The sequence below is a fragment of the Brachycentrus maculatus genome, unplaced genomic scaffold (assembly GCF_059751285.1).
Source record: "Brachycentrus maculatus isolate JH-2025_06_01 unplaced genomic scaffold, ASM5975128v1 h1tg000091l, whole genome shotgun sequence".
NCBI lineage: Eukaryota > Metazoa > Arthropoda > Insecta > Trichoptera > Brachycentridae > Brachycentrus > Brachycentrus maculatus.
In genome coordinates, this window is record NW_028280845.1 from 1,268,814 (window position 1) to 1,294,941 (window position 26,128).

Consider the following 26,128-nt stretch of genomic DNA (forward strand, 5'->3'; position numbering starts at 1 on the left):
AGTATGAAATTGAAAATGTTTGTGTAAATAATAAAAACACAAATATTTATCTTTTTTTTACCTAAAAATTATATCAAAGAAAACAAAACAAAAAAATTAAATTATTTATTTTATAAAAAAAATTGTCATAATCTATAATTTACTTAAATACTAATGTTTGATCTTTGTAATTGAAGGTCGTGCAGAGATCAATAGAGGAACTGGATCCAGCAATAGTGAACACTTTATGGGGTGACGATTGGTATATGGCACTGTAGACAGTAGTTGCAGACACGGGGATCTCCACGATGGATTCTCCGGAGTAGCTGAGTTGGTAGAGGTGTTTGGCGGTTCCGGCGGCTATGATGCGATCGTCGTGGAAGTAACAGACGTGTATCCCGTGATCCGGAATGTCAAATACTGTGGTGGCCTGAAGGGATCGAATTTGCCACAGTGACAATCTAGGGCCTCCTCCGCAGATCTTAAAATGAAGAAAAAAAATTACTATGATACCTGTTTTTACTGTAAAATTAACGAATACAACAATCGCACAGTATGTGGTGCTACAATGTAGAGCTATGTTCCATTTAATAAGAATAAATAATAAATTTGGATAGCTTATTTAGTGCCATTTTCGTAAAATACTACCTCTTCACTGTGATTTAATAGGGGAAAAGGAGAGAGTAGAAATGATTTGTCCGCCTCCGTAGTGTAATGCCAGCCAGTGCCAGCAAAGCAAAGATGTATAAAAACAGACAGTGAAATACAGATTGGTGTGTCTTAACACGTTGTCGGCGGGATACGGCATTTGCCGTTTTTCGCGGACTGTCGGTCAACTGCAGGACACGGCAAATGCCGTTTTTGTCGACTGTCGGTTATCGGCGGGAAACAGCAATATACGGGTTTGTTATCAGCGTGAAATAAAACGCGTTGAAGGGTAATCTGCTACCTGGGTGCTAGGCGATAGTCTGTTGACGTTATTTGAGATGTCTTGTCCAGATTGGCTAGTGTGTCGCTTGTAAAGGCATCCCCAGAAATCTAGAGTTTTTATGCGATTTCAATCTTATGTTTAGTTTGAGCCATTTCCAGATTGGACTATTTTTCATACCGCTCGCACTGTTTTGTTTACTGTTTGGTATGTTATTATTTGAATATATTAGCATTGTATAGGGAATGATACCTCGGAGGGGAAGACTATTTTTTTATAGTTTACAATGCTTCTAAAATTGTGAAATACGGAATACTTAATTAAAAATTATGATTATAATTTATTTTTGATGATCAAATGACATATATGATTTCTTTGAAAATTTCAATCGAAAATATTATTGGGTTTAGAAATTGTGTCAATTTTAACACATTAGTTACGGCAATGTTTTGATAAAACTGTATCTTGAGGCGGGCGACATTAGACAGCTGTCCGGAAATATAAAATATGTCAGTGAACTTCATATTTTGAACTTGAGGTTGAACTCGAAAACAATACAAAAACGGTTAAATGGTCTCTAACGTCTCAAAATAAAATCATGTTAGTCCACAAATCACAAAAGTAAAAAAAATGTTAAAAACACTAATAAAATATTAGAAAATAACAACACAGTTTAACAACCGCCGAAAACTCAAAATCTGCGAATAAAAAATGATTTATGGGCTTTCCCCACACGCGTTTATTGCTTTGTAGGTACCAACTGCCGACTTAAGTAAAGGACAATGATCTTTGTATTTTATTTCATTTTAGGACAAAGAAAAAAACGCACCGTCTGTATCCATTGTTTAAAGTTAATTTGTAACATTTTATTCAAAACAGATTACGACCATTAGCTATGTTTTGAACCAGTAAATATCAGTATTATTTTTTATACTACAACGACATCTATCCACTACACAACAAAAGCAAAAAGGCCAAGAGATTAGAAGTTTATGACGTGTTTTTTGTATACTAAATTGAAGGTAGCCGAAATGCACAAAAATGTGCACCCCGCCACCACACAAGGTTTCTGAAACGCACAAATATGTGCACACCGTACACAATGTGTTAAGAAAGCGATATATTTTTGCGCTAATCGCGAAAAACACCCGTTATAGGCTAGAGTCTATTGTTCGAAGCGCCCGACTACAATGTGTTAATATATATTTTTTAAATAACTAAAGTCTTACAAAGTCTTTTTATTTCTCAAAATGAATAAAGGTATGTATACTCACAATCCAATCTTCTCCCAAGGTGGCAGCCCCCATCCACTTGCCAATGTCGGGTCGGGCCAGCTTGGCCTCCGAGTGCGGGGTGAAGCTGTTGTAGGGCTTCTTAGATCGACTATCCCATAAATTTACCAATCCGTCTTCACCGGCCGATATTAAGTTTGAATTTCTAGAAAATAAAGCGTAGATTTATGCAAATTCTAAATATGAATTCTAAATGTCCCCTTCCGTAGTGTAATAATGGTCAGCACGCTGGGCTACCGTTCTGGAGGTCCCGGGTTCGATTCCCAGGGGGCGGGTCAAATGAATATAAGTGATTTTTTCACTTTAATATTTATTCAATGTTACCCTGGACTGGTACCTGAAGCGGAGGGCTGATCACTTTTCCTTCACGTGTTAACGATCAAGATAACACTGCATTTATATGATGCAGTGCCCTATGCACCATTGGGTGCGAATAAGGGTTGGAAGAAGAAGAAGAAATATACAACAACAAACTTATCTGTAGGATGGAACTAATTTTTCATCAAGCATTTTTGTCAATTTTTGCAGGGTAAAAATATTTTTTGCATAAAAAATAGCAACGGTGATTTGCACACAAATTCTACACATAGGTTTGTATACTGATAAATTTCACGGATTTAAAAGGAAATGCAGAAAAAATATATTTCATGTAAACTAAGTTTTGTCCGCCCCGTGGTTTAATGGTTAGCGTGCTAGAGGTCTCGGGTTCGATTCCCAAAGGGGGTAAAAATAAATGTTAGTGATTTTACACTCTAATATTTATTAAATATTTCCCTTAACTGGTCCCTGAAGCGCAGGAGTGATCACCTTGCCTTCATATAAGAAACGATCAAGATATCACTGCGTCAATACGATGAAGTGCCCTATGCACCATTGGGTGGGAAAAGGGTCAGAAGAAGAAGAACTTTTGTGGTTGAGTATTTGATTCTTGAATTTCATAAATATAATCACTAAATTGTATCTTCGTATTTTCTTCAGAAGAAAATTTCTACAAGTATTTCAATTAACACATTGTTTGCGGAAAACGATTAAAAGCGTATTTTATATACTGTTGGTAGAGAGCGGGAGACGCTTATAAGCATTCTATTTGGTGCCTTTGTTTTTGCCTAGAATTTCCACTCATGAATTACATGAAATTATAGTAACTTTAAACATAAAGAGTAAATCCACTCACGATTAGGCATAGGCTATGAAACTTAAAAAGTTTAAGCCTGAGTAGGGTCATGATAAGCGGTGTAGCATAAGCCGTAGCTAGATTTCAGATGCAATAGGACATTAGGTAATTCAAAAAAATATATATGTACATACATGTATTTTGGTAGAGTGCGAGAGACCAAAAAACATTGTACAGATAAAAATTGGGTTTGCGGTTATGTACTTGTGATTAGTATACTGAGGGTCAGGCGGCAGACTGGCAGAGCATAATTAGGGTCGGGGTCAATGAAAAAACTGTTCGACAACAATGTGTTAGAAAGAAAAAAGTATGATATTAACAATGGAAATTTAAAAGAGCGTATATAAAATTTATTCGACGAAACCCGTGTATTGGTGCAAGCGATGCATAACTGAATGATATGAGCTAGACCCGTACATCTAATATTTCCACACCTAGGGAAATGTTAAATGTACGGGTCTAGCTCATATCATTCAGTTATATGCATCGCTTGCACCAATACACGGGTTTCGTCGTATAAATTTCATATACGGGTGTATGTTAATGTTAGATGTATGGATGTGGCGCTAGACGTGTATGGCTGATAACAATAAGTCAAATGGCTAAAAGTATGATTGTGTAATTGAAAGTATACCCTTAGGGCGTTTGTCCACTATACGGGATTTCACCGTCCGGCAGTCCGGTTTTGAAATATGAAAACGACTACGACAGTTTAGCGTGATCGAATTTACGGGCAACGTGTTCATGTACCGATCAAGAGCTCTGATCCGAAGAAAGATTAACATAAGCACAAGCCAATCCAACCCAATCGTTGTTCAAAACAGTAACTGACATGCCAGCCGGTAAAATTACACTGAATTCCGGGTAGTAGACAAGTGCCCTTACAGTCCTCACACAATGTTTTATGTCAGTGTGTAATGAATAAAAAAAATACTAAAAGGAAATATTGAATGTATCATTTGCGAGTGTAAACTCAGCTTTAGTCCCTTTGACAATTTATATTTACTCACTTGTCGCTCACTCCTTTCAAGAACGTCATAAATCAAAAATCGTCAATTTTCAGTTGTGCATGTTTTCAGAATGCCTTGAAAATGTACTATATCCCAGCAAAAGAGGCATATTTTTAACTTAATATTTACCCGCTACAGGGGAGAAAATGTTGTTTTTGCATTTTGAAAAAAAGGTATTGTTTAACTATTTTTTTAAATATACTAAAAAATTTTAAATGGAGAAAAAACCTTCAGGTTTTATCGAAAAAGATCTGTTGCACAGTAAAAAGTTTAATAAATGGCTTGATATTTATTTTTAATAAATTGTATTTAATTTTAAACTTTAAAAATGTTCTCCTGAAAAATCTTTTTTGTTTTTTGAAAAGTTTTTTGATTTTTGACGTTCTTGAAAGGAGTGAGCGTTGTCTTAAAGTAAGTATAAACATGAGCTGCGCTAAAATGCTGCACACAAAAGGAACAGTGTTCCACAAGTGTCTACAAAAATAAATTTCATATTTTTAGTACAGTTTTACTGTTTTGAAAATTGCTATAATGTCAGCATCTTGCGATTGTTTGATATGTTGAATGGAATGAACATGTTAATTTGATAAACTGATAAAATAAAATAAAACTTACAATCCATTTACTGAGTGTATGTAATCAGAATGCCCTTCAAAAGTTCTGACAATTTTTCCTTCGTCTAAATTGAAAGCATAAATGTTATTATCTCCGCAGCCCGCAAACATCACTTCTTGCTCTTCACTCCACCAGAGAGAGTTGACATCCACTCGGTCGATCGTGGAGCCGTCGCCGGGGATGGGTATCTTCCAGGCCGGTTTGTGCGTCTTGTCCTTGAGGGCGCTCCAGTCCCAGCCGCTGATTTCTCCGTGCGTTCCGACAACCAGAAACTTCTCTGTAGAAGCCATGCTGCATATCTGCGCCCCTTGGTCGACGGTGATAATTTGTTCGGCATTGTTGCTGTAGGCAAAGTCGTCGAATTTGGGATTCAACAACTTTTCCAAGCTGAAAAACAAAACCGAAACAAATCAATAGACGTTATTAAAATTCGACGCTCATTGTACACGTGAGGCAAGGAAACAAATTATGAATTAACTAAGAGTTATTACTTGTAAATAGCGATTTGTCCATATATATTTCCCGCTAAAAGGTAATTTCCACACGCCGAAAAGGTTTGCGATAAAATGGTATTATAAAAAGATCTGTCTAACATTTTTTCAGGAAATAAATCAGTCAAGAAATACGAAGTTTTTTTTTAAATCAAAGTTTAGATATTTTAACAAATAAATCGCGATATTATATAGCAGTTGGTTTGGAAAGAGCGGTGAATTGTTTACAAATCCACAATTTAAAAACTAAAACATAACCTTCTGACGTTTAGCGCGGCTTTCAAAAGTGTACCCATAGATTTGACCATTGTACAAAATTAAAATACATAGGTAGGCTCCATAAAAAAAACTCACCTTTTTTGCCTGTAGTTACTTTTGCAGTTCTATTCTTTTACATCGTGGTGTGCATTTACTCTTATAAACGTCTCTGTTGTACTATTATAAAAATATTTCCTCTGTTAGTTTCAATAATTTTATATAAAAAGATATGAATATCTAAAGCCCTAAATGTACTAAATATGCATGAGTTCCATAGATAAATGAATATAATCAGGGCAAATCAGGGTAACTATTGGTAAAACAGAACATTTAATAGAACCACGATTTAAAAAAAAACTTCATTTTGGAATTTAAAAAAAAAAACCTTGTAAGAAGTTCTTAATACAATGATTTTTAGTAACATTGATAAAAGCACTATCCTACTAAATAAATTTATTGAGTATTTATCGCTACCATGTTAATCGGGATAACATTAAACAAATAACTGTTAATTGCAATGACATAAAATATTGACAATGTGAGACATAAGGATAACTTTGAATAAACACACCTCATCAATTCTGTCTAGTTTCCTACCTAAAACAAAACATTTCACATAATCAATTATTGAAGAATCGATTGCCATACCCCAAATTAAAAACATCTTGTGGCCGAAATTTAACATGTTTGGTGTGATATCCTGATTTTTCAAAATGTTTTTCTGTAACAGAATAGGCACTACTTTAAAGAAGTTATTTACATGTTTGCATTTAAAAATAAAAAGTTGTACTTGTTTCTGTTTTGTTCAATGTTACGAAGAGTCCAAAGTTACCCTGATTGACTGTACATACTTCAACAAAGTTTACTTCAGTTCCGTCAGTTGACGTTCTTAGTAATCTTTGGAAGTCTGTAGGAATGTAAACAGTTTTATCAATTCTGTGATTAAAAAAAGTTAATTATCAGTTATAGTTCATCTGTGATTATCGTTGTGAAATTTCGCGTACTACTGTTCTTGCTAATAATATATTTAAATATATATAGTTTACAGTTTCAAATATTAATTTCACATTAGAATTTCAACATGTCTCTATCAAAACCTGTTTTTTATTTAGTCGGGTCTTACTTGCAAAATTTATATCTTCACCCAATCAAGACAAAGTCCATATCAAGGTTGGTGTTATGATAATATTTATATAAAAATAATATAATAATTTACCTACCTTTCATATACATAATTGTAGGTCTCACTTGATATTTATTTACATGTATTATGTGACTTTAATTTATGGCATAGTTTATAATGCGTTAATGTTTTCAGCTGTGTTCTTTCATCTTTTGCAAACTTATCTTCTCAAGTCTTATTCCAAAAAGATATCAAATGTAACAGCATCTTCGCCTTCGGATTATTTGGGTAAGTGTTATCAGGCTGGGTATTACAGCACCGTTATCTACGGAATGTAAATAAAAAATTCGGACCATAAAAGCAACATATGGAACAATTTTTAGAAAATAACATTTTACAAGCCACCATATTTTCCGGACTATGGTTTACACTTTTTTACTATGGTCCCTATTTTATTTGTAGATTACAAGACAACCCAATTTTCTAGTTCATGTTTATAAATAAAAAAGTCATTATTAAAACAGTATGTTATGTACATAATATATGTAGTGACTACCATTATGAAACTGCTCAACGATTCATATATAGACGGCCCTCGACTTTCGGATGTTCGACTGTCACAGAATTTGCTATTTTGCACATTATAACCGTAATTTTTGTTCGATATACATTTTTTTATTGAAACATTTATTTGTTAATCAAACCATAAGGTGGAGACTGACCGGAGCATTTCGTCGTAACGTTGCTCCCGTTGAGTGCTCCGACTATGGATCGGCTCGCTCGGCTCGCTGTACTGACTATATGAATGCTCGCATCATAACGTGTTACGTTACGACGAAATGACTCCGGACAGTCCCTACCAATAGACATTAACTTTTTTTTTTGCAGAGCCAAGCCACCTCATGTGTCTTGTCGGTGGAGTTCTTTTTACATACATTAATTATTATTTTGATCTATTTTCACATATGTACAAAAAAAAGAAAGAAAAAGTAAAAAAGAAAAACTTTTTTCCAAATGATCACTCATATCGCTCACTCCTTTCAAGAACGTCATAAATCAAAAAACTTGATTTTTCAGGAGAACGTTTTTAAAGTTTAAAAATATAATACAATGTATTAAAAATACATATCAAGCCACTTATTGAACTTTTTACTGTGCAACAGATATTTTTAGGTAAAACCTGAGGTTTTTTCTTCATTTGAAAAATAATACATATATTTTAAAAAATAATTAAACTATACATTTTCTTCAAAATACAAAAACATCACTTTCTGCCCTGTAGCAGGTAAATATTGTGTTAAAAATATGCCTCTTTTGCTGAAATACAGTACGTTTTCTGGGCATTCCGAAAGCATGCACAACTGAAAATTGACAATTTTTGAATTATGACGTTCTTGAAAGGAGTGAGCGATATGTCGCCAAAATAGTAATTATTAATAAATATATGAAAAAGTTTTTTATTTATTAATTTGTCATTACAATTAATTAAATAAATTTCAATAATCACGTACGCTGCGACACAACCTTTAGGGTCAACTGCTAAAAAACACACTGAGGCCAGAGTCGAAAATCTGACCCTTTGCAATTTTAAAGTAAGATTACAAAGTTAAAAATTTGTCTGTCAGTACTATAACAGTTAAATTACATATTTCAGGCTCCTGTTTGGAGGTCCATTACCGCACTTCTTCTATGGCTTCATGGACAAGTTCTTATCATCGGAGAGAGTTCGTTTCAGTGTTATCAAGAAGATATTCATGGACCGAGTCATCTACACTCCTCTCTTTTTGATGTTCTCTCTTTATACCAACTCCATATTTGAAGGAAAGTCCCATAATGAAGCGGTTTCCTCCATGAGCAGCCTAATATACCCCGTTCTGATGGCAAATTGGAAATATCTGACCACTTTCCAAATAATTAACTTTCTTTTCATTCCTCCTGTGGTAAGTTCATCATCTGTTCATTTTCTTAATTTGTTATTTTGACTGGTCAGTGTAGGATAGTAGTATCTTTATAGTATACGTTAATTCAGTCTTTGGGTGAAATTGTATAACTTATGTGCTTAATCTTTCATACTATACTTTATACCACAGTGGCGTGCACAAAGTTTTTAATCAGGGCAGGCAGTAGGGTTGGGTAAGGATGAGGCATAGTAGGCACTGGTTGTTTCTATATGGAACGCGAGTAATCCAGGGTAAAGACTGCTTTTCTACCGATATAGAATGCACGCCTCTGCCTGTACTATACTATACCTCAGCTTTATACATATTTCTTTTGAATTTTTTCCATCTTAATCTACTTAGGAGTTGATTTTCCAAACATTTCTCTAGTGTACTACATTTTACCAACTTTTAAAATGCTTTTGTTTTTATTATGTCAAATTCATGTTTGCTTTTACTGTTTGTAATATGTATTCTGAATGCGTTGAAAGAAGGATAAAATAAGACAACTTGAAATAAATTTAATTTTTTTTTTCAGTTACGTGTTCTTTTCGTGAACCTGGTGGGATTCTTCTGGGTTATATATTTGGCTAAAGTTCGACGCGACCATGCAATCAGGAGAGCTAAATCTTCCAAAAAAAACTAAACAAATAATAATTGTTAATTTTATATTTTCTTGGATATTGCTATATTGTTATCTATTTGTTATTAAGATTTTTTATTTTAACACACTTCGGACGGGTGTTTTTTACTCCTGCGGACTGCTGTCGATGAGATTTGATAATTATGTACATATAGTTAAGGTCGTAACAAAGAGTACATGATATTCGTATAAAAACATTAACACGTTAACTGCCAAATTAGAAAAAAAAACAATCTTTGGGGCCACAACTGTAAACAGACTGCATACAGTCTTCATTTCAATGCAATGCCAAGTATTAGTTTTCAGAGAAAAATCTGGCCCAAATTCAGTAATCAATTCAGTATCCAATTCACATAACGTAAAATTCAATCCATGATTAGAGTTATCACACAACCTCTTTACTAAAAACAGCAGACCTAAATATAACTCACATGGCGTTCAAAGTGTTAAATATATAATTCCTTCTATTCTGACTTTGAAATAAGGTCGGCGCAGAAGGTAAAAATACCTTTCCCACCCATAGTGTGTTAAAAATTTAATTGGTACATTTTTCTGTCAACATTGCCTATTTTGTGAAACTTTACATCATTTTATATGTACATATCTGAAGCTGTGATAAAAACAACTACTTAAGCTTTCCATTAGTGAGTTTTCCAGCTAAAATGTAATTTAGTTTTTTTCTTCTTCATAAAATGGTATATATTTGTTTGAAAAAAGTTTTCATAAAAAAATCCCCTTTGATTAATGTGATTCTCCGAAATGTGTATACACATAACTGAACAGATTTGAATAAGCTTTCATAATCATATTTTGAAACAATATATGTATTTAAATGTTTTTAATTTAAGTTTTACTTGGTATGTGTATACGGTTTACAAAAGATGCGGAACATGTCGCTCACTCCTTTCAAGAACGTCATACATCAAAATTCGTCAATTTTCAGTTAGGCATGTTTTCGGAATGCCCAAAAAATGTACTATATCCCAGCAAAAGAGGCATATTTTTAACTTAATATTTACCCGCTACAGGGCAGAAAGTGTTGTTTTTGCATTTTGAAGAAAAGGTATTGTTTAATGATTTTTTTTAAATATCCTAAATATTTTCAAATGGGGAAAAAACCTTCAGGTTCAACCTAAAAAGATAAGTTGCACAGTAAAAAGTTCAATAAGTGGCTTGATACTTATTTTTAACACATTGTATTATATTTTTAAACTTTAAAAACGTTCTCCTGAAAAATCAAGTATTTTGATTTATGACGTTCTTGAAAGGAGTGAGCGATGTGTCACAATAGATTTGAAGAAAAAGTGGTATTTACCAAGTAAAACTTAAATTAAAAATGGATAGATATTACCACAAAGTGACTGCTGTATCAATTAATGAAAATATTAGGCAAATTACATACAAATATAAGAAACCAATTTTTATAGTAAATATATTTCTTTAAATGTACATTGAATAATGATATTATTTAAATATTTAAAAATATATAAGATAAAATTTAAAACGACAGTCTGCAGTTTCTATAGCGGTGTGTCTTTTTTGTAGCTTTACTTAATATAACTAACTAACTAACTAACCATCACGCCGCTTCCCCGCAGGGGTAGGCAGAGAGAATCGAACGCCAAACCACTCGGTCTTTGCAAACATTCTTTGCCTCTTCTACATTCATGCATCTCCTCATACATACCCGACGATTATTACGACTCCTGACCCGGCCGCTTTCAAGTATTTGACATACCTGATTGTGCCGAGTTTTCCTCGGTCGTCCTCTGCTTCTTTTATGTAAATGGTAAAAATAATACTTTAATAGATGTGTATATATCTTACTTATAACCCTTATCCGCACCCAATGGTGCATAGGGCACTGCATCGAATTGACGCAGTGTTATCTTGATCATTACTTACATGAAGGCAAGGTGATCGCTCTTGCGCTTCAGGAACCAGTCCAGGGTAATATTAAATAAATATTACAGTGCAAAATCACTAATATTTATTTTCACCCCCCTGGGAATCGAACCCGGGACCTCCAGCACGTTAGCAAACACGCTGACCATTACACCACGGAGGCGGACAAGTATATATCTTGGCAAAGAAATTTATTTTTAAAGTAATTTTTAATTTTTTCTTGCATCAGGGTTTGGATCGAAAGGTAACAAACATTATACATAATGTGCACCAGGTCTGAATAGACATCTTTAAAAGAAGTTGTTTCTGAATTTGTAGTTTTTAATTCAATCATTTAAAGCTGATAACACTAATCAATGCACAAATTTGTTTGTTCAGTGAGTATTTCTACCTCTTTATATATTTGTATATATCTGTCCGCTTTATATATCTGTCCGCCTCTGTAGTGTAATGGTAAGCACGCTCGGCTACCGTTCTGGAGGTCCCGGGTTCGATTCTCAGGGGGGTCAAATAAATATAAGTGATTTTTTCAGTGTAATATTTATTCAATATTACCCTGGACTGGTATCTGAAGCGGAGGGCTGATCACCTTTCCTTCGTGTGTAAACGATCAAGATAACACTGTATTCATATGAAGCAGTGCCCTATGCACCATTGGGGTGCGGATAAGGGTTTTATTATTATTATATATTTGACAGTTAGACATCTTAAGCTGGAAAGAAATATAAACTGAGAAAAATTAGCAAATACTAACCCAATCAGGTTACCGAAAAAGTAACAGTTACCGATTAGTCACATCTCTAGATCTGCAGGGGTTAAATGTATTACCGAACATCGATGCTTTAAATATTCCAATAAAAAATTGATCCATTCAATGTTTGACCTTGTTTGTAAGGAAAATAGAATTTTATCTTCGCTTCGGGACTTTGGTCTTTGTTAAGCTATTAAATAATAAATTTATTATGTACATAATTTGATATGTTTTCTGTCGTATTGTGAGCTGATTTTTTTTATATCCAACATTCTATATTATGTATTCAATCAGGTCACCTATCTTTTCTGCACAATTTTACTGTTTATTTTTTCATAATATAATTATTATCATATCATTCCATCTCACAGTAGTAAATATGAATTAAATACAAATAAAAAGTGGTTAATTTTGTAATGATTGCTATATACAATAACAAAAATGATTTATCTATTAATTTAAGATATCTTATGATTTGTATTTATACATTTTATAATAAAAATGAAATAATTTAATTAAATGGATTTTTATTAACGTAGATTTTACTCAATACACCGTGTTTGTGGGTAAGACTGAAAATTCAGTGATACCCGCCAATTGTAATTCTAGAACAAATCTTTATAATTTTTTTTAGTAATAGGTGAAATGCTGGTCTAAGGGTTTGTATGTAAACTGAATTTAATTTCATTCTTCAGCTAGTTCCACGTTTCGTTTCCATATGCAAGCGGCGGAACATCACATCACCGCATTATTGAATGACAAAAAACTGAAAAGATTTAAATTTTATTCAACAACACAAAAATTAATAAACACATAACAAACAATATTCAAGGCGTATATATTAAAAGTAAGCAAGAAGACTTAAAGGTGTAGAAGAATCCCGCTTCGGAAAACTCCTTCGGACACATGGAACAGATCAATATCCAATGTGATATTGTTCAACATAGCGGTAGCTCTTCCTACAGGCATAACCATTGGCAACAACATAAGATACATGTCGGCTGTCCAAATTTAAAACACAGTAAGGGACATTTTTTTTGTAGTACGTTTTTTTTGCATTTTTGGACTAAGTAAAATCTACTGAGTCCAAAAATGCAAAAAAAAAGTACTACAAAAACAACCCTTACTGCGTTTTAAATTTGGACAGCCGATGTATGCAGTGGCTTGCACACTGGAATTTTTAATTGAGGTAAGCACTACTATGGGAAACAGCACATTGATATATATATATATATATATATATATATATATATATATATATATATATATATATATATATATATATATATATATACCATATTTTTTTAAATTTTCTACAGTCAACCTCTTCATTCATGTCTAGAAATTCTAATGTGTACTTTTTATTTTTATTTTGTTTAGTAAGATACATATTTCCTTCATATTACACTTTCTTTCCTTCCTTACGATGTGTGCCAAATGCATGGTGGGCATTATCAAAGTTGTCACAGATTGTGTGCCAACCTCAGAGTTAATTATAATAATTCCATCATTTACATTGTCTATTTGAAAACTGAGAATTGGGTATTATTTTTAGCGGGTTTATAAGAAAACGTCCAAAGTAAAGTTTAACATATTTATTAGGGACAACAAAGAATACAATACATAAATTAATTATTTTAGAGTATGTTACATACATAAATAGACTAGTGACACTCATGATTGGACTAGAATCTGGAAACCGAACCAACAAATGGCGAGTCACAATATTGATAAACCTATGATTAACTTGGAATGTTTTATATATGTCCGAGGACAGCAAAAAAATATCCATAATACATGCTCAAATTATTCTAGCTCGATTGTTCCTTTGGGCCATAAACCAAAATCAAAGAAATCAAAATGTTTTTTTCTAAACCGATTCTCATTATTTTAATCCAAAAATATTTGGTTTTAAACCAAAGTTAATGAAATTCATAGGTATTTTTCGAATTATATATTTATTTATAAACCTTTAAGTGTTTAGTTTTAAATCATTGTATTAAATGCTAATAGTAAGGTTTAACTATATAATATAATTATCAAATTTCTGCAAAGTCCTGTTTGATTCAATTCACAAATGAAATATCATTTTACCTTGGTAAAATGCGAGACTTGTCATTCACTCTCCCCAACTCTCAGACCTTTGACCTCTGGCAGAGACTCATTAGTCTTTCATAAAATATTAATAACACATGTATTAATATTTTATGTACGGTAAGTGAGTGAAAAGCCCTATGGTAGTGGCGTATTGCGTTTACGTGCTAGCATAGTAACTGTCTAGATGAAGAGGCGGATATTCTCAAAATCGGTAGACTAAAATAAATAGTAAAAGTAAAAAATGGTTTAGAAAAAACAATCTGGATTTTTCAAAATAGTCTATGGGATAAACAAGTCATCAGGCGATATTAGTTTACCTAGTATATTTGCCTTCTTCATAAGACTGTTTCTATTTTTTCAAAACACCAAGAGTATTTTTAAAATCTGATAATATACAGATTTTTCTTTGATTAAAATTAGTTAGTTAAAATTATAATAAATAATATACATATTGCACTAATAATAATGACTGATTTGAAACGTTTAGCCTGTATGACTAATTCTCTTATATGATAATAATATCACTCACATTTTGATTTACTTTATAAACTGCGTTAAAAAAATTACATACATAAATGTACGTAAAAGGTAAGCACTTTCTGTAGGAATCTAAAATTTGAATCGTTGAAATAATGAAAAATTTTAATGCTAGACATTTTTTATTAAACAATGAAAGTATATTATATCGCTATAAATACGAAGTTGAATATTTTTTTACGACGATTAAGGTTTTCTTATAAATTTGATTAATCCATTTTTGAGTTATCTTTTAATAATAAATGATTTTGATGCCTGGATAATGCTAATCAGTATTTATGACTGATATTTTCTCACAGATCATGTATGTTATTAGTATTTCCATTTAATGATGTTTTCATATGAAATTGGTTAAGAAATCATCATTTTATTTGCTCTATTCACAGAGAAAATCTTTTATACATCGAAGCGTTTTGTAACTCCCATGCAATAAAAAATTAAAATACTGAAGTCACTTGGAAACCCCAAAGCTAAAACTGAAGATTTGTAGTTATTATATTACAAGCAAAAGAGTGGCAAAGTAATGTTTTTACTATGTATTTAAGTTATAGATACGAGCTGGTAAAAATGTATGTATTTACACGTATTTCGCTGTTATGATAGCGATCATAACATACCTGTATGTATGTAGTAGTACAAATATATTTATAATAAATTAATGTATGTTTCTTTACATGCGAATAAGTAAGCTTGGTTTTAAAAATAAATTTCTAAATGTACTAAAATTAATAACCTTCATTTAGTTACATGATACTTTTTCAATATGGTGGAATATCCAAGTATTGACAGGGATACATATGCTATGACAGGATACATATTGAAAAATCATTTAAAATGAATTGGGAAATCTTGGGAATCGAACCCAGAACACTACAGAGGTTGACAAAAATATAGCTTGTAAAATTTTATTTCATTTAAGCACAGTTATATTGTTGTGCAGGAAATGTCAAATTATCTCGGACCGATCACCCTCTAGTCTTTTGCCTAGAACACCACTACCCCTGCAATGTTTTACTGCTCTTCATGCTGTGTGAAGAGTCGTTAAGTCTACTTTCTCTATGGTTTTATATTGCTCGACAAACAAACAAAATAGAAGCAAACACACTGTTTTATTTTTAGGTTTTTCATTTGACAGCTGAAGGATATAGTTTTCAGACAAGGGTGTAAACTGCCAAATTACAGCTGATAAGATGTAGTAATTCACCAATGTTATAAATTCACATGAGTTATAAGGGTCATATAGATCAATTATCAACTCAGAATGTAAGAAGCTTTATGCTGCTGTTAGAAATCTGGGGGACGGGTCATGGACCAATCCCCGTAATATCTATGTGACTGGATGAAGGTTAAGTAAACTTTAAATAAATAACTAAAGGAAAAATTATCACATTAAGCTCATATAATAATTACAAAATAAATTAGAAATCACAGATAAAAGGAGTATTCATCGAATTCAATTAGAAAAAAATTAATAATCACATAAAAAATATTGCAAACAGACTAGAAAAAATAAATAATTAATAAACAATTTTAGGAATATTACTATATACAAAGTAGTAATTGCATAGTGATTCTAAACCTAGAGTATTTAATTTTATTACACAAGTATTTAGATTTAAAAATTAAAGGAGTATAAAATGATTACTTTTTTGAGTAGATATAATTTTGTGAGAAATCAATCTTGTTTTTGAATTTTTATAAAAAAAGATCCTGTATATAAATAGTAAGCTGATGTAAAAGTTAATTGTAGATTAGGCCACTTAAAACATTATGGGCGTCCAAAAATAGTAGATTCAAAATTTTTGATCCTGTGGAAGTTAAAAGAATGGCTTGTAGCTTTATTCACTAAATCTGCCTGAAATGCAAATGATTTCCCTCAGATAATTCATTAGGAACAGTTCTGCATGCTGCCAAGGAATATTTCAAATAGTTTTAATAACAATATTTCTAAACCAGTTGATAGTGCTGAAAGCTGTAGAACGTACTTGGCAAGTATTTTTATAACAAAACTTTTTTTAAAGTAGTTACATATCATTAACACCAGTATTAATTGCTGAACTTGTGTTTTTTTTCTTTGTCAATGCAGAAATGGTCCTAATTTTATTATTAAAAAAGGTTGACGCTATTTGTATATTTAATTCTATTGTATATTATACTATAAACACCACATCATTAATAAATAATTACAGGTATTAATCACTTTTAAAGAGACCAAAAATACTGCAATGTGAATTTAAAAAAAAAAAGTACCAGCGTATAATTTTTGATAACCTAGCAAAAATCTTGATTTTAATAGCACAAAAAGTTAATACGATGATAGCTAAAACAAAAATATTTGAATTTTTGTGTAAAATAAAATTATTAGTAGGTTTATCAGTTTTACAGTGCCATTCTCTCACTATGTACTACATTAAAGATAGCTGACCATATAATCAGCTGTGTTTATTACTCCAACTTATCTTCATCTCTCTGCATTAGTATTGATAATAAATTATACAAAAGCAAGATCACTCCTGCGCTCCGGTAATATAAAATTGTATTAATGTAAAATAATCACTAATATTTATTTGATCCTCCCTGGAAAATCAGATAGAGGACTTTGAAGAGATTTTTTTTTCCAGTTCCATTTCAGTTATTTATTAATTTATAACAAATGAACAGTAGAAAAGCATGGGACAAAAACCACACATGTTACTTTTACAGACAGTAAAAGCCAATTACTTTTGTTTGTATATTACATAGCACAGCTGATGCGAAAGACATGATCTATTAAAATATTTCCTTTCTGCAATTATTTTTATTAGACAAGGAATCTAAAAATGCAACAAAAAAATTGATTTTGTCCTTGAAGTCTTCAATTTGGATTTGCGACCTGTGCAGAGAAATTGAAGGCAGGTATCTTATTGGATGTTGTTTTTTTTAAATTCATTAATGCAGGAGTAGAGGAATAGCAACATTATAAACCTTTTTTTCTAAATTGGGTATATTTCTTCCATAGATGGGGAGTTTTGGTTTATGATTATGACGCTGTTGGGAGACAAGGACTGCGGCCGAGAGGAAGGGTGGGTGGGAGATGCGGCGGGGGAGTTTTGGCGGGAGGTGGGGGAAGGGGAGCGGCTGCTCCACTCGCTGCTTGAAGACTGCGACGATGGCGTTGGACGACGGTACGGAATGGGCCGCTTGCGGGCACTAAAACATGGGAATCTTTATTTTCTATGGCTGCAAATATGCTTTGAACTCTAAACTGCAAAATTAAGCCATGCTGTAGTTTTAGTTTGAAATTTAGATTGGTATAATACAATAATGCTATTTAAGTAACAATTTTTTTTTACTTAATATTTGTTTGTAATAATAATAAAGACATAGTACGGATTTATGTCAGAATTAATTTTTGTTGCTGAAACGTTGAGGTTATTAAAAACTATTTCAAGTGAACATATGTAAAAAAAGAACATAATGATGACAAAAGCGATTCATGGCTACCCAAGAAAAATTGGTTACTATCTAGGTTAGGTTATTTTACATGGATTTTTTTAAAAATATAATTTGTTTTGCTCGATAACCTGCCTTTAAAACAGTTAAGAAAGTTTGTGTTGTTAGTTTAAAAAAAAATGTGAATGCCATCAGAACAGTCTGCTATATTCCTGATTTGCCTTTAAAATATTTAATTAAATATGTATGAATTTCAAAAACTGGTAACTTATTGCAAAAATTAGTGTAGAATACCATAAAGAATATAATACCATAAATAACATAATAATATAATATAAATTATTGTAGAATACCAAATCAAATTAAAAATTCTTCTTACGGCACAGATAAGTTGTAGTTTAGAGCAAAATGAAATAAATATGAGTCTGGTTAATACATTCACATTAGATTACAGCAAAAATATATTTATTTGAGTTAAAAAATAATAAGAATTCATTTGCAGCTATTACATGTTAATCTCCAATATTAATATTTTGTGGGATATTAGTTGATAATTTGTTAATTAAAGAATATCATGTAAAATATTATTGGATATTTAGTTATTTTATAGTATATATACAGTCATTTTGTCCTTTCTATCAATATAATTTTCACATATATTAGTAGGTATGAATGTAAAAGAAGCATTTAAAAAAATGCCTCCTATATAAATTGCAGCGCAGCCATTAAAAAGTTTAGTCTATAAGTAAAATCCATAGAAATCACTTTGTAGAAAAAAATCTACCAAATCCTCATCTATATTGTGATAATTTCTGTAGATTTTACCATAGACTATTCAAATATTATTTTAGGTAAGTATAGAAAATGTGTCACGTGGACATCCTCAAATGACAAATTGAAGTAAATATATTTGAGTTCAAGTTATACAGATACTATCTCTGATAGAGATCATGCAAAAATAATAAATGTATTGGCTCAAACAACATACATCATGCACAGCCTGAATGTGTACTCACCTTAAAGTATCCAGTTATCCATGATAATGCCAAAATACGGAGCATCAGCGATCTGAGACACATCTATCCGACAAACTACAATGCCTTGTGCCAAATTTTATAATTTAAATCAAAATATTTTTATAGTTTTTGCTAAGCCATAATGATAAATGGGTTTTGTACATTTCTGGTATGAAAAAATCCATTTTCAATCTTCACTGAATGTATTCTTTTGTTACAATATTATCTGTTGCAGTATAAAAACCACATTATCATCCCCATTATATTTTATTTGAAGTGGCAATGTGGCATATGTAAATGTAATTATTACACAATTTTTGATAAAAATATAATTATTACACAATTTTTGTAATACGTAGATGGAAATTAATGTCTAGGCATTTTATCAAAATATAGTAATATACTTGCGAAATATAATGTCATCCAAAAGGTTGAAATTAAATAACAATCTCTTCTAGCGGGCTAGGGATTGAACTCACAACCCCATAATGTCGAGTATTGCACTCATAAAGAGTCATAAGCCTTTTCAATTTGCATTAAATTTAGATTCATGCCGGCCAATCACTTTAACAAAATATGTAGTTGAAAATAATAATTAACAAAAAAGAGAAATATCTATAAAAATTATGAAAGAAAATAAAAGTGCATAATATATAGCAACACAAAACAACTAAAAAATAAAAGAAATAAATACTGAAAAAACACAATTTATTCGGTTTACTATATTGTACAAATGGGAGGAAATAAAATACAAAACGTAATAGACAAGCGATTCCTTAAAAAATTGTTGTCTATGAGATACATAGTACTCCTATTAAAACGAAATTCATTAGAATAAATTAGGGTCTTGAGTATACAAAGAGGAATTGATCTAATTGGAATCATCACTATCCTCAGAACTGGAAGACGATTTTCTTGTTTTTTTGCTAAAAGAAAATCAAATCATATAATAACAGAAATAAATCAAATACAAAATAAATCATATTTATAGCATAAAGTTTGTGGTCAAAAATTGAGTAAGTAGCCATTTACGTAAAAGGGGTATTGTTGACACTTCTCCCAGTTATTGACTATTGATAACATGTGGATGTATCTGATATTAGACATTTATGACAAATTCAACTATTTCGCACTCAAAAATTACTGCTTACATATTAGCAACAATGATTTGTAATACTGTTGTAGTCGAGGTAAAACAAGTTTTATTTATTAATTTAATGTAATACAATCTTTAGCTTTATATTTTACAATATCGTAAACAGATTATTTGATCTAGCCAAATGAAATAAAATAAATATTAAATTCAAATATGCCAATTGTTTTACTGTAACATTTGTAAAAAAGAACATTGATTAGATGAATGGTCTAGTTGTAAATCAATATTAACTGGATCGATCAATCTCCTTAAGTGTCAGTAACTGGGGTCTTTATCACACTTGGACTTTTTGTCAGGAAATGGCAATTTACTAAACAATACTAAAAATTTTATATGAAAAAAAATTACAAAAAGGAAAATACATTCTAAATTTACTAAACAATTTGAAACACAGGGTGACTACTTAAAAAAATAGAATTAGAAAAACAAAGCTAATTTAACACTCGTTTGAAATTATAAAGTACAAGCTAACATCGATAGACAGGTTGTATGCAGGAAGGAGTATTACCTTGTGATCCGGCGTCGGTCCAGAAAACTAGGAGAACCGGCTCTCCGGGGGATAGAAGGAGACCGGGATCGGGACCCCGATGGCGATCTGTTCCATTAAAACAAAGTCATAGTAAGTATGACATCCCGGTGTAAAAAATGACAAAATGTATGCAGTGTATATGTTACGAGTGTGTGGTCTGTCGGATTACACTTACCGGGTGGATGCCGATCCGGATCGGGAGCGAGAAGTGCGGGAGGAGCGGGAGGAACGGGAGGAGGAGGAGCTGGCGCTGGAGGAGCGACTCGAGCTGCCCGACGAGTACTTGCGCTTTGAACGTCTGAAATCAAAACACGTGTTTTGCAATACTTGTTTCGTTAAGTGCAAAGAAAAAATTAAGGCTCCATTCGGCAGCGTTTTCTTTGAACCAATTTATGTTCATTTGCCAAATAAACAAACTAATTAATAAATAAATAAATAAAAATATTACTCACAATAATGGCAAAAACAATTCATAAGTATGAAAGAAATGGTTTCGGATATTTGATTTGGAAACAGTAGTAAATAATGATTTAAATTTTATTCGCTTAATGACACCGTCGACTGACAGATATCTAACCTTGTACTACAAATTTTGTAACAAGTTAAAAAATAGAAACAAAAAAGGGTGCCATCAGAAAAAAATCTGTTTTATTCCTGATTGATATCTCTTCTTCATGCTTCTAACCCTTATCCGCACTCAATAGTGCCTGGTGCACTGCATTACATTGAAACAATGTTATCTTTATTGTTATTGGTGATCAGTCCTGGGCTTTAGGTACCAATCCATAGTAATATTATATTATTATTAAGGTAAAAACATCACACATGTTTATGTTCATCCCCTGGGAAACAGACCCAGGATCTCAGGCTCTGATCACTTGGGTACGGAAGCTGATTAACATTTACTCTGTATCATATGGCGAGATAAATAGACAAGCGTCTAATAGTGAAAACATGATTTAAGAAGAACTAACCTTGTAGATGCGGATGAGGAAGAAGAAGAAGACGGGGATCTGGAGCGCGAGTGGGAAGTGGAGCGACTCTTGTCCGGAGTCTGAAGTCTCCTTCTTTTGACCTCGACGGACACCTTCTCCTTCTCACGATCCACCTCCTCCTGACTGCCCACCATGATCTCCCGGTGCTCCGGGGAGATATCCATACTCTCCAGGGATGCGGAGCCGTTGCGGTCTAAGGACAACGGGAGAGCCGAAGACGAAGTACCGGGTTTATCGGAAGCCGGTTGCGTGGCTTCGTCCCGAGCTTTCTGCTCCATTCTCTTCTTCACAGACTCTTTAGCTATGATCGCCAGATCAATCTTTAACAAATCCAACTCCTTGACGTTCTGATCCTCTTCGTCGTCCAGCCGGGAGGCGACGTGTTGGTCACTGGAGTCGTCTTCGTCGCTGGAGGAGGCCAGCATGCACACTACGGGTCGCTGAAGATATTTCTTGAATTTCTTTTCTTCCCCTTTGGCCTTTTTGGTTTTTTCCGCTCCGGGTTGTAAGTATTTAGATTTGTCCTTGTCGGAGAGCTTGTTTATGACATCGATATATCTCTCCGGGCTCCTTCTGGCGGGGGAGTAACTCAGACTAGAACTGCTTTTTGATTCGGCGGAACGACTGCGCTTATCCGTGGCCTCTTGCTCGGAAGGACTTTTACTGGTCGCAGCCACTTCCTCATTTTTGGGTTCCGCCTTATCTCCTGGTACATCTTCCGAAGGTAATGCTATACAATCGAGTTTACTGGAACTGGCCATCACAGGCTCTTTGGTAATATCTATTGTTAATACAGTGTCTGCCACATTGGTCACGGTGTTGCTCCAATGTTTGGGTGAACCCTCTGCACTTGGTGACTTGGTAGCATCGGGCGGGGCCTCCTTGGGAGTTTGATCACTCGCTGTAACCTCGGCGTTGCCATTGGATTGAACCGAATCAGTATTCCCGCCTGAGTTTTTAGAATGTTTTTCAATTTTGCGCGGTGGTGAGTTGTCGGGGGTCCGTGATGATTGTTCATAATCGGCACTTTTACCTGTTTTAGTATTATTTGAAATGTTTGGTTTTGATTTTCGGATCGGAGACTTGTCAGAGATATCCGCAGGTCGTTTATCTTTGGGAGTTCGACTCCTGTTCTTTTGTCGAGTGTGTTTCGGAGAGGAACTATGATTTCTGACTCTCTCTTGGCGAGGCTTTGGAGATCTGCTGGTTCTGTCCCGACGGGATACTTTGGGAGAACGGTCTCGGTTGTTCCGAGGCGACCTGTTCCTCTCTCTTCTCTTGTACGACGGAGAGCGACTGGTCCTGTCCCTCTTGTTGAGCGGGCTGTGTCGTTTCCTTCCCGGAGATCTGCTATCGTCCCTGCGCGCCTTTCTGTAATAATCCTTATCCTTATCTCTGTCGTGTCTCGGAGAAACACTTTCCCGGATGTATCGAGCGTGAACGGGAGAGCGGCTCCCGTCGTCCTTCCTACGCCTGGAGAAATCGGTATAGCTGGAATATTTAGAGCCTTTTCCCTTTTCCGGAGAGTAGTCGTCTTTGTTATTTCGTTTCGCCGACCTACTCCCGGTATTCATCCGATCTTTGGAACGGCTTCGTTTGGCGTTGCTTGGTTTTTCTGAAGACGCGTCTTTTGTAGAGCGTTTAGGAGTTGCGCTCCTCGGGTTGGCACGCTCTCTGGAGTAGTTTGTTTTGGTAACTGTATCTGGCGAGGATGCGTCTCTGGCTGTACGCTTAGGGGACCTACTTCTGCGGTAAGCCCGGTCCTTGGAAGATCGAGTGCGCCGGGTGTAGTCCTGGAACTCGGGGGAAAATCCATCCTTGGCATTCCTTCTCGGAGATTTTGTTCGCCGGCGAGAACGATCCTTGGATCGACTTCTCCTTCCGTGATCGGTTCTGATTTCATTTCGGTCCCGGGAGCTGCTCCGACAAGTATTCTGTTTCCTTCGGTCGTCTTTGGGTCCGGAATTACGCTCCTTGTCATTGGATTGATCGTATTTCTTGGAAGATTTAGAGTTGTCCTCTCCGTGTATAGTTTTGCTGGAAACATAGCTTTCTTTCTCGGGTGATGTTTTCTTGTTTTTATCTCGATTCTTAGCATCCGCAGATTCTCCTTTCTTCCCTTTGGAGTTGATGGGTTCTCTGTCCTCGGAACGATGCTTCTTGGACTTTTTCTTGGATACTTTCTCGGGAGAGCTAAAATAAGCGAAGACGATTAGCGACAAAATTACTTAATAAAGTTCATGTGGAACGGGTTTAGAAAATAATACTTTCATCTCACCTTTCGCAGCTGCTATCTCGCTCACTTTCCTGTTTGTGTTTTGACTCGTGTTTTTTCTGCATCAAAAAATATACGATTAGTCTAATCAATCTCTCAATAGGGAAACTTCCTAACACACAAAAAAATAAGAATGTGAATTTTAGACAACAAAAAAAGAAGTATGAAAAATTTCACAAGAAACAGCTATATCATGCATTCACTAAGTACAAATGACTACAAAACACTCGAGGCTAAAGTACATTGAATAAAGCGATAGTGTCGGTGCCGTGGGGCGATGTTACATCGGGTATAGAGTAATTGTGGGAATATTTACAGCCCAAAGTGGGCAGGATCCTTGTACGCAAGAGTTGAAAGGTCCTTCCGAGGACGAGTCGGGTATAATTGTAAATTGAAACATTTACCGAGTTTAAGCAGTTGAATTTAAAGACTGAAAGTGGAAAGTGTGGTGTTGCCATACATAAGTAGATATTTGTTAAAATATTTAAATTATTCCAAAAATGTCATTGTGTTTTGGGAATACTTACTGAAGCTTCTCTTCCTATGAAATGATGCGCAGTCATAAACAGAACATATTTACTTCTGATTTTAAAGGTAAAATAAAATACAAAACAAAACAAATCCATCTATACAATATTGAAATGCAGCGGGGGCGAGATGCCTTCTTCCGGCCATGCAAGTATTCAGTGTCGGGAGGGAGGAGACATTTCTGTATTTCATTTGGGCGAGAAGGGGACAAGTGTGAATTGATCGTATTCCATTGCCAGACTGTTCCGTTACCTTTTTCTTGCGCCGAACCTTCTCCGGGACCTCCTCGCTCTCCGAACCGCTGTCCCGCTCACTCGCGGACGAGGAATCACTCGAGCGGGACCTTTTCTTCTTCTTATCTTTCTTACCCCCAGATCTAAGGTGAACAGAATGGGGGTGTGAGAATTGGAAGGATGGAAGCTGCCATCACAAACATGGAATTACAGGTGACTGGCGGCAAATGCAACACTAAATGTATTTATTTCATTTTAAATTAACATCATCAATAATAGAGATCGGTCAAAACATGATAATCGTAGGAATCATATCATTTGAAATGATTGATATTGCGGCAAAAGTGACGGCATTAGAGTAATGTATCGAGAAGTTCCATGGGAGGGAGGATAATAAGATATGCAGAGTAGCATGTGGAAGACATGATATTCTGCACAAACACAAACACTATAATACAACACATATAGTAATAAAGTCTTGCTAAATTGATATCAGTATTTTTACCTTTTTGTTCATCGATTAGGAATGACTTATAAAAGAAATAAGATGGCGATTAAAATAAATTTCGGCATTTGTAAAATATAAATTACACACATACATGGGCATTTAGTTAGCAACGGAAGACTGTTGGACGGGGAGGCAAGTGACAAGTGGCAAGTGAGGGGATTCAACAACAACTATTATATTTCATGGCAAAAAGAATGTACCAGAATCCATTACAGAAAAAGTATTATTTAGTAATCTAAAGTATAAGGTATAATATTAAAAAGACATCTTTTATCGTTCAGAATGAATATATTTATGACGGGCGTTCAATATGTTCCTGGTACAGATATGAAAAAACAGATTTATTTCTCGGTCACCACTTCTAACTTCTAGCGATGAATTTACTGAAACCCTAAAGATAGATTTCTGTTTGCTGGCAAAATGCTCATTAATCACCGCCTTCAACGAGTCATCGTATCATGGACAAATTGTTTATTTCCAAGATTTTTCTTTAGGTCGGGGAAATAATCAGTCGGTGCCAGGTCTGGAACCAGGAAACTGGACTCTACGCGACTTGAGCCTTATGCATCGGTGTATCATTATAGGTATGATGCATAAGGTATCGTAGCAGGATCTCTCTTGTGAATTTCTCCATCCTTTTCTCTTTGATGACCTCCCTCGGTTGGTGTTGAATGCAAGAGTAGATCTACTTGGTGATATTATTACGCTTTTAGTCG

General features: G+C 33.9%; 3 protein-coding genes across 5 annotated transcripts in view; 1 reads left to right on the top strand and 2 right to left on the bottom strand.

Annotated features, from left to right (window-relative positions):
- Positions 1 to 97: 97 nt before the first annotated feature.
- thoc6 (THO complex subunit 6) lies at positions 98 to 5,779 on the bottom strand. The gene is made up of 4 exons (XM_088258235.1): positions 5,490 to 5,779; positions 4,999 to 5,385; positions 2,182 to 2,344; positions 98 to 460 (listed from the first exon to the last, which is right to left on the bottom strand). The coding sequence occupies exons 1-4, from the start codon at positions 5,591 to 5,593 to the stop codon at positions 140 to 142; spliced, it is 975 nt and encodes a 324-aa protein (XP_088114361.1). The 5' UTR covers positions 5,594 to 5,779; the 3' UTR covers positions 98 to 139.
- An 846-nt stretch (positions 5,780 to 6,625) lies between these two features.
- On the top strand, positions 6,626 to 17,811 carry LOC148310572 (peroxisomal membrane protein 2). 2 transcript variants are annotated; one of them, XM_088258187.1, is made up of 4 exons: positions 6,626 to 6,917; positions 7,066 to 7,158; positions 8,525 to 8,810; positions 9,346 to 9,763. In XM_088258187.1, exons 1-4 carry the CDS (start codon positions 6,829 to 6,831, stop codon positions 9,451 to 9,453), a joined length of 576 nt encoding a protein of 191 aa, XP_088114313.1. In that variant the 5' UTR covers positions 6,626 to 6,828; the 3' UTR covers positions 9,454 to 9,763. The 2 variants fall into 2 exon arrangements, with proteins under 2 accessions (XP_088114313.1, XP_088114314.1); XM_088258188.1 differs by lacking the exon at positions 9,346 to 9,763 and adding an exon at positions 17,739 to 17,811 and having other exon boundaries at positions 6,633 to 6,917.
- Srrm234 (Serine-arginine repetitive matrix 2/3/4) overlaps positions 17,349 to 26,128 on the bottom strand; it is a 29,907-nt gene continuing 21,127 nt past the window's right edge. Inside the window, exons 6-11 of one of the 2 annotated variants that reach the window (XM_088258182.1) lie at positions 24,924 to 25,047; positions 24,147 to 24,202; positions 21,848 to 24,061; positions 21,049 to 21,171; positions 20,853 to 20,939; positions 17,349 to 17,929 (exon numbers count right to left, since the gene is read on the bottom strand). In XM_088258182.1, the coding sequence (XP_088114308.1) occupies positions 17,713 to 17,929; positions 20,853 to 20,939; positions 21,049 to 21,171; positions 21,848 to 24,061; positions 24,147 to 24,202; positions 24,924 to 25,047 (2,821 nt within the window). In that variant the 3' untranslated portion in view covers positions 17,349 to 17,712. Of the gene's footprint in view, positions 17,930 to 19,879; positions 20,115 to 20,852; positions 20,940 to 21,048; positions 21,172 to 21,847; positions 24,062 to 24,146; positions 24,203 to 24,923; positions 25,048 to 26,128 lie in introns of those variants that run through there. The other variant, XM_088258183.1, reaches the window with a different exon arrangement.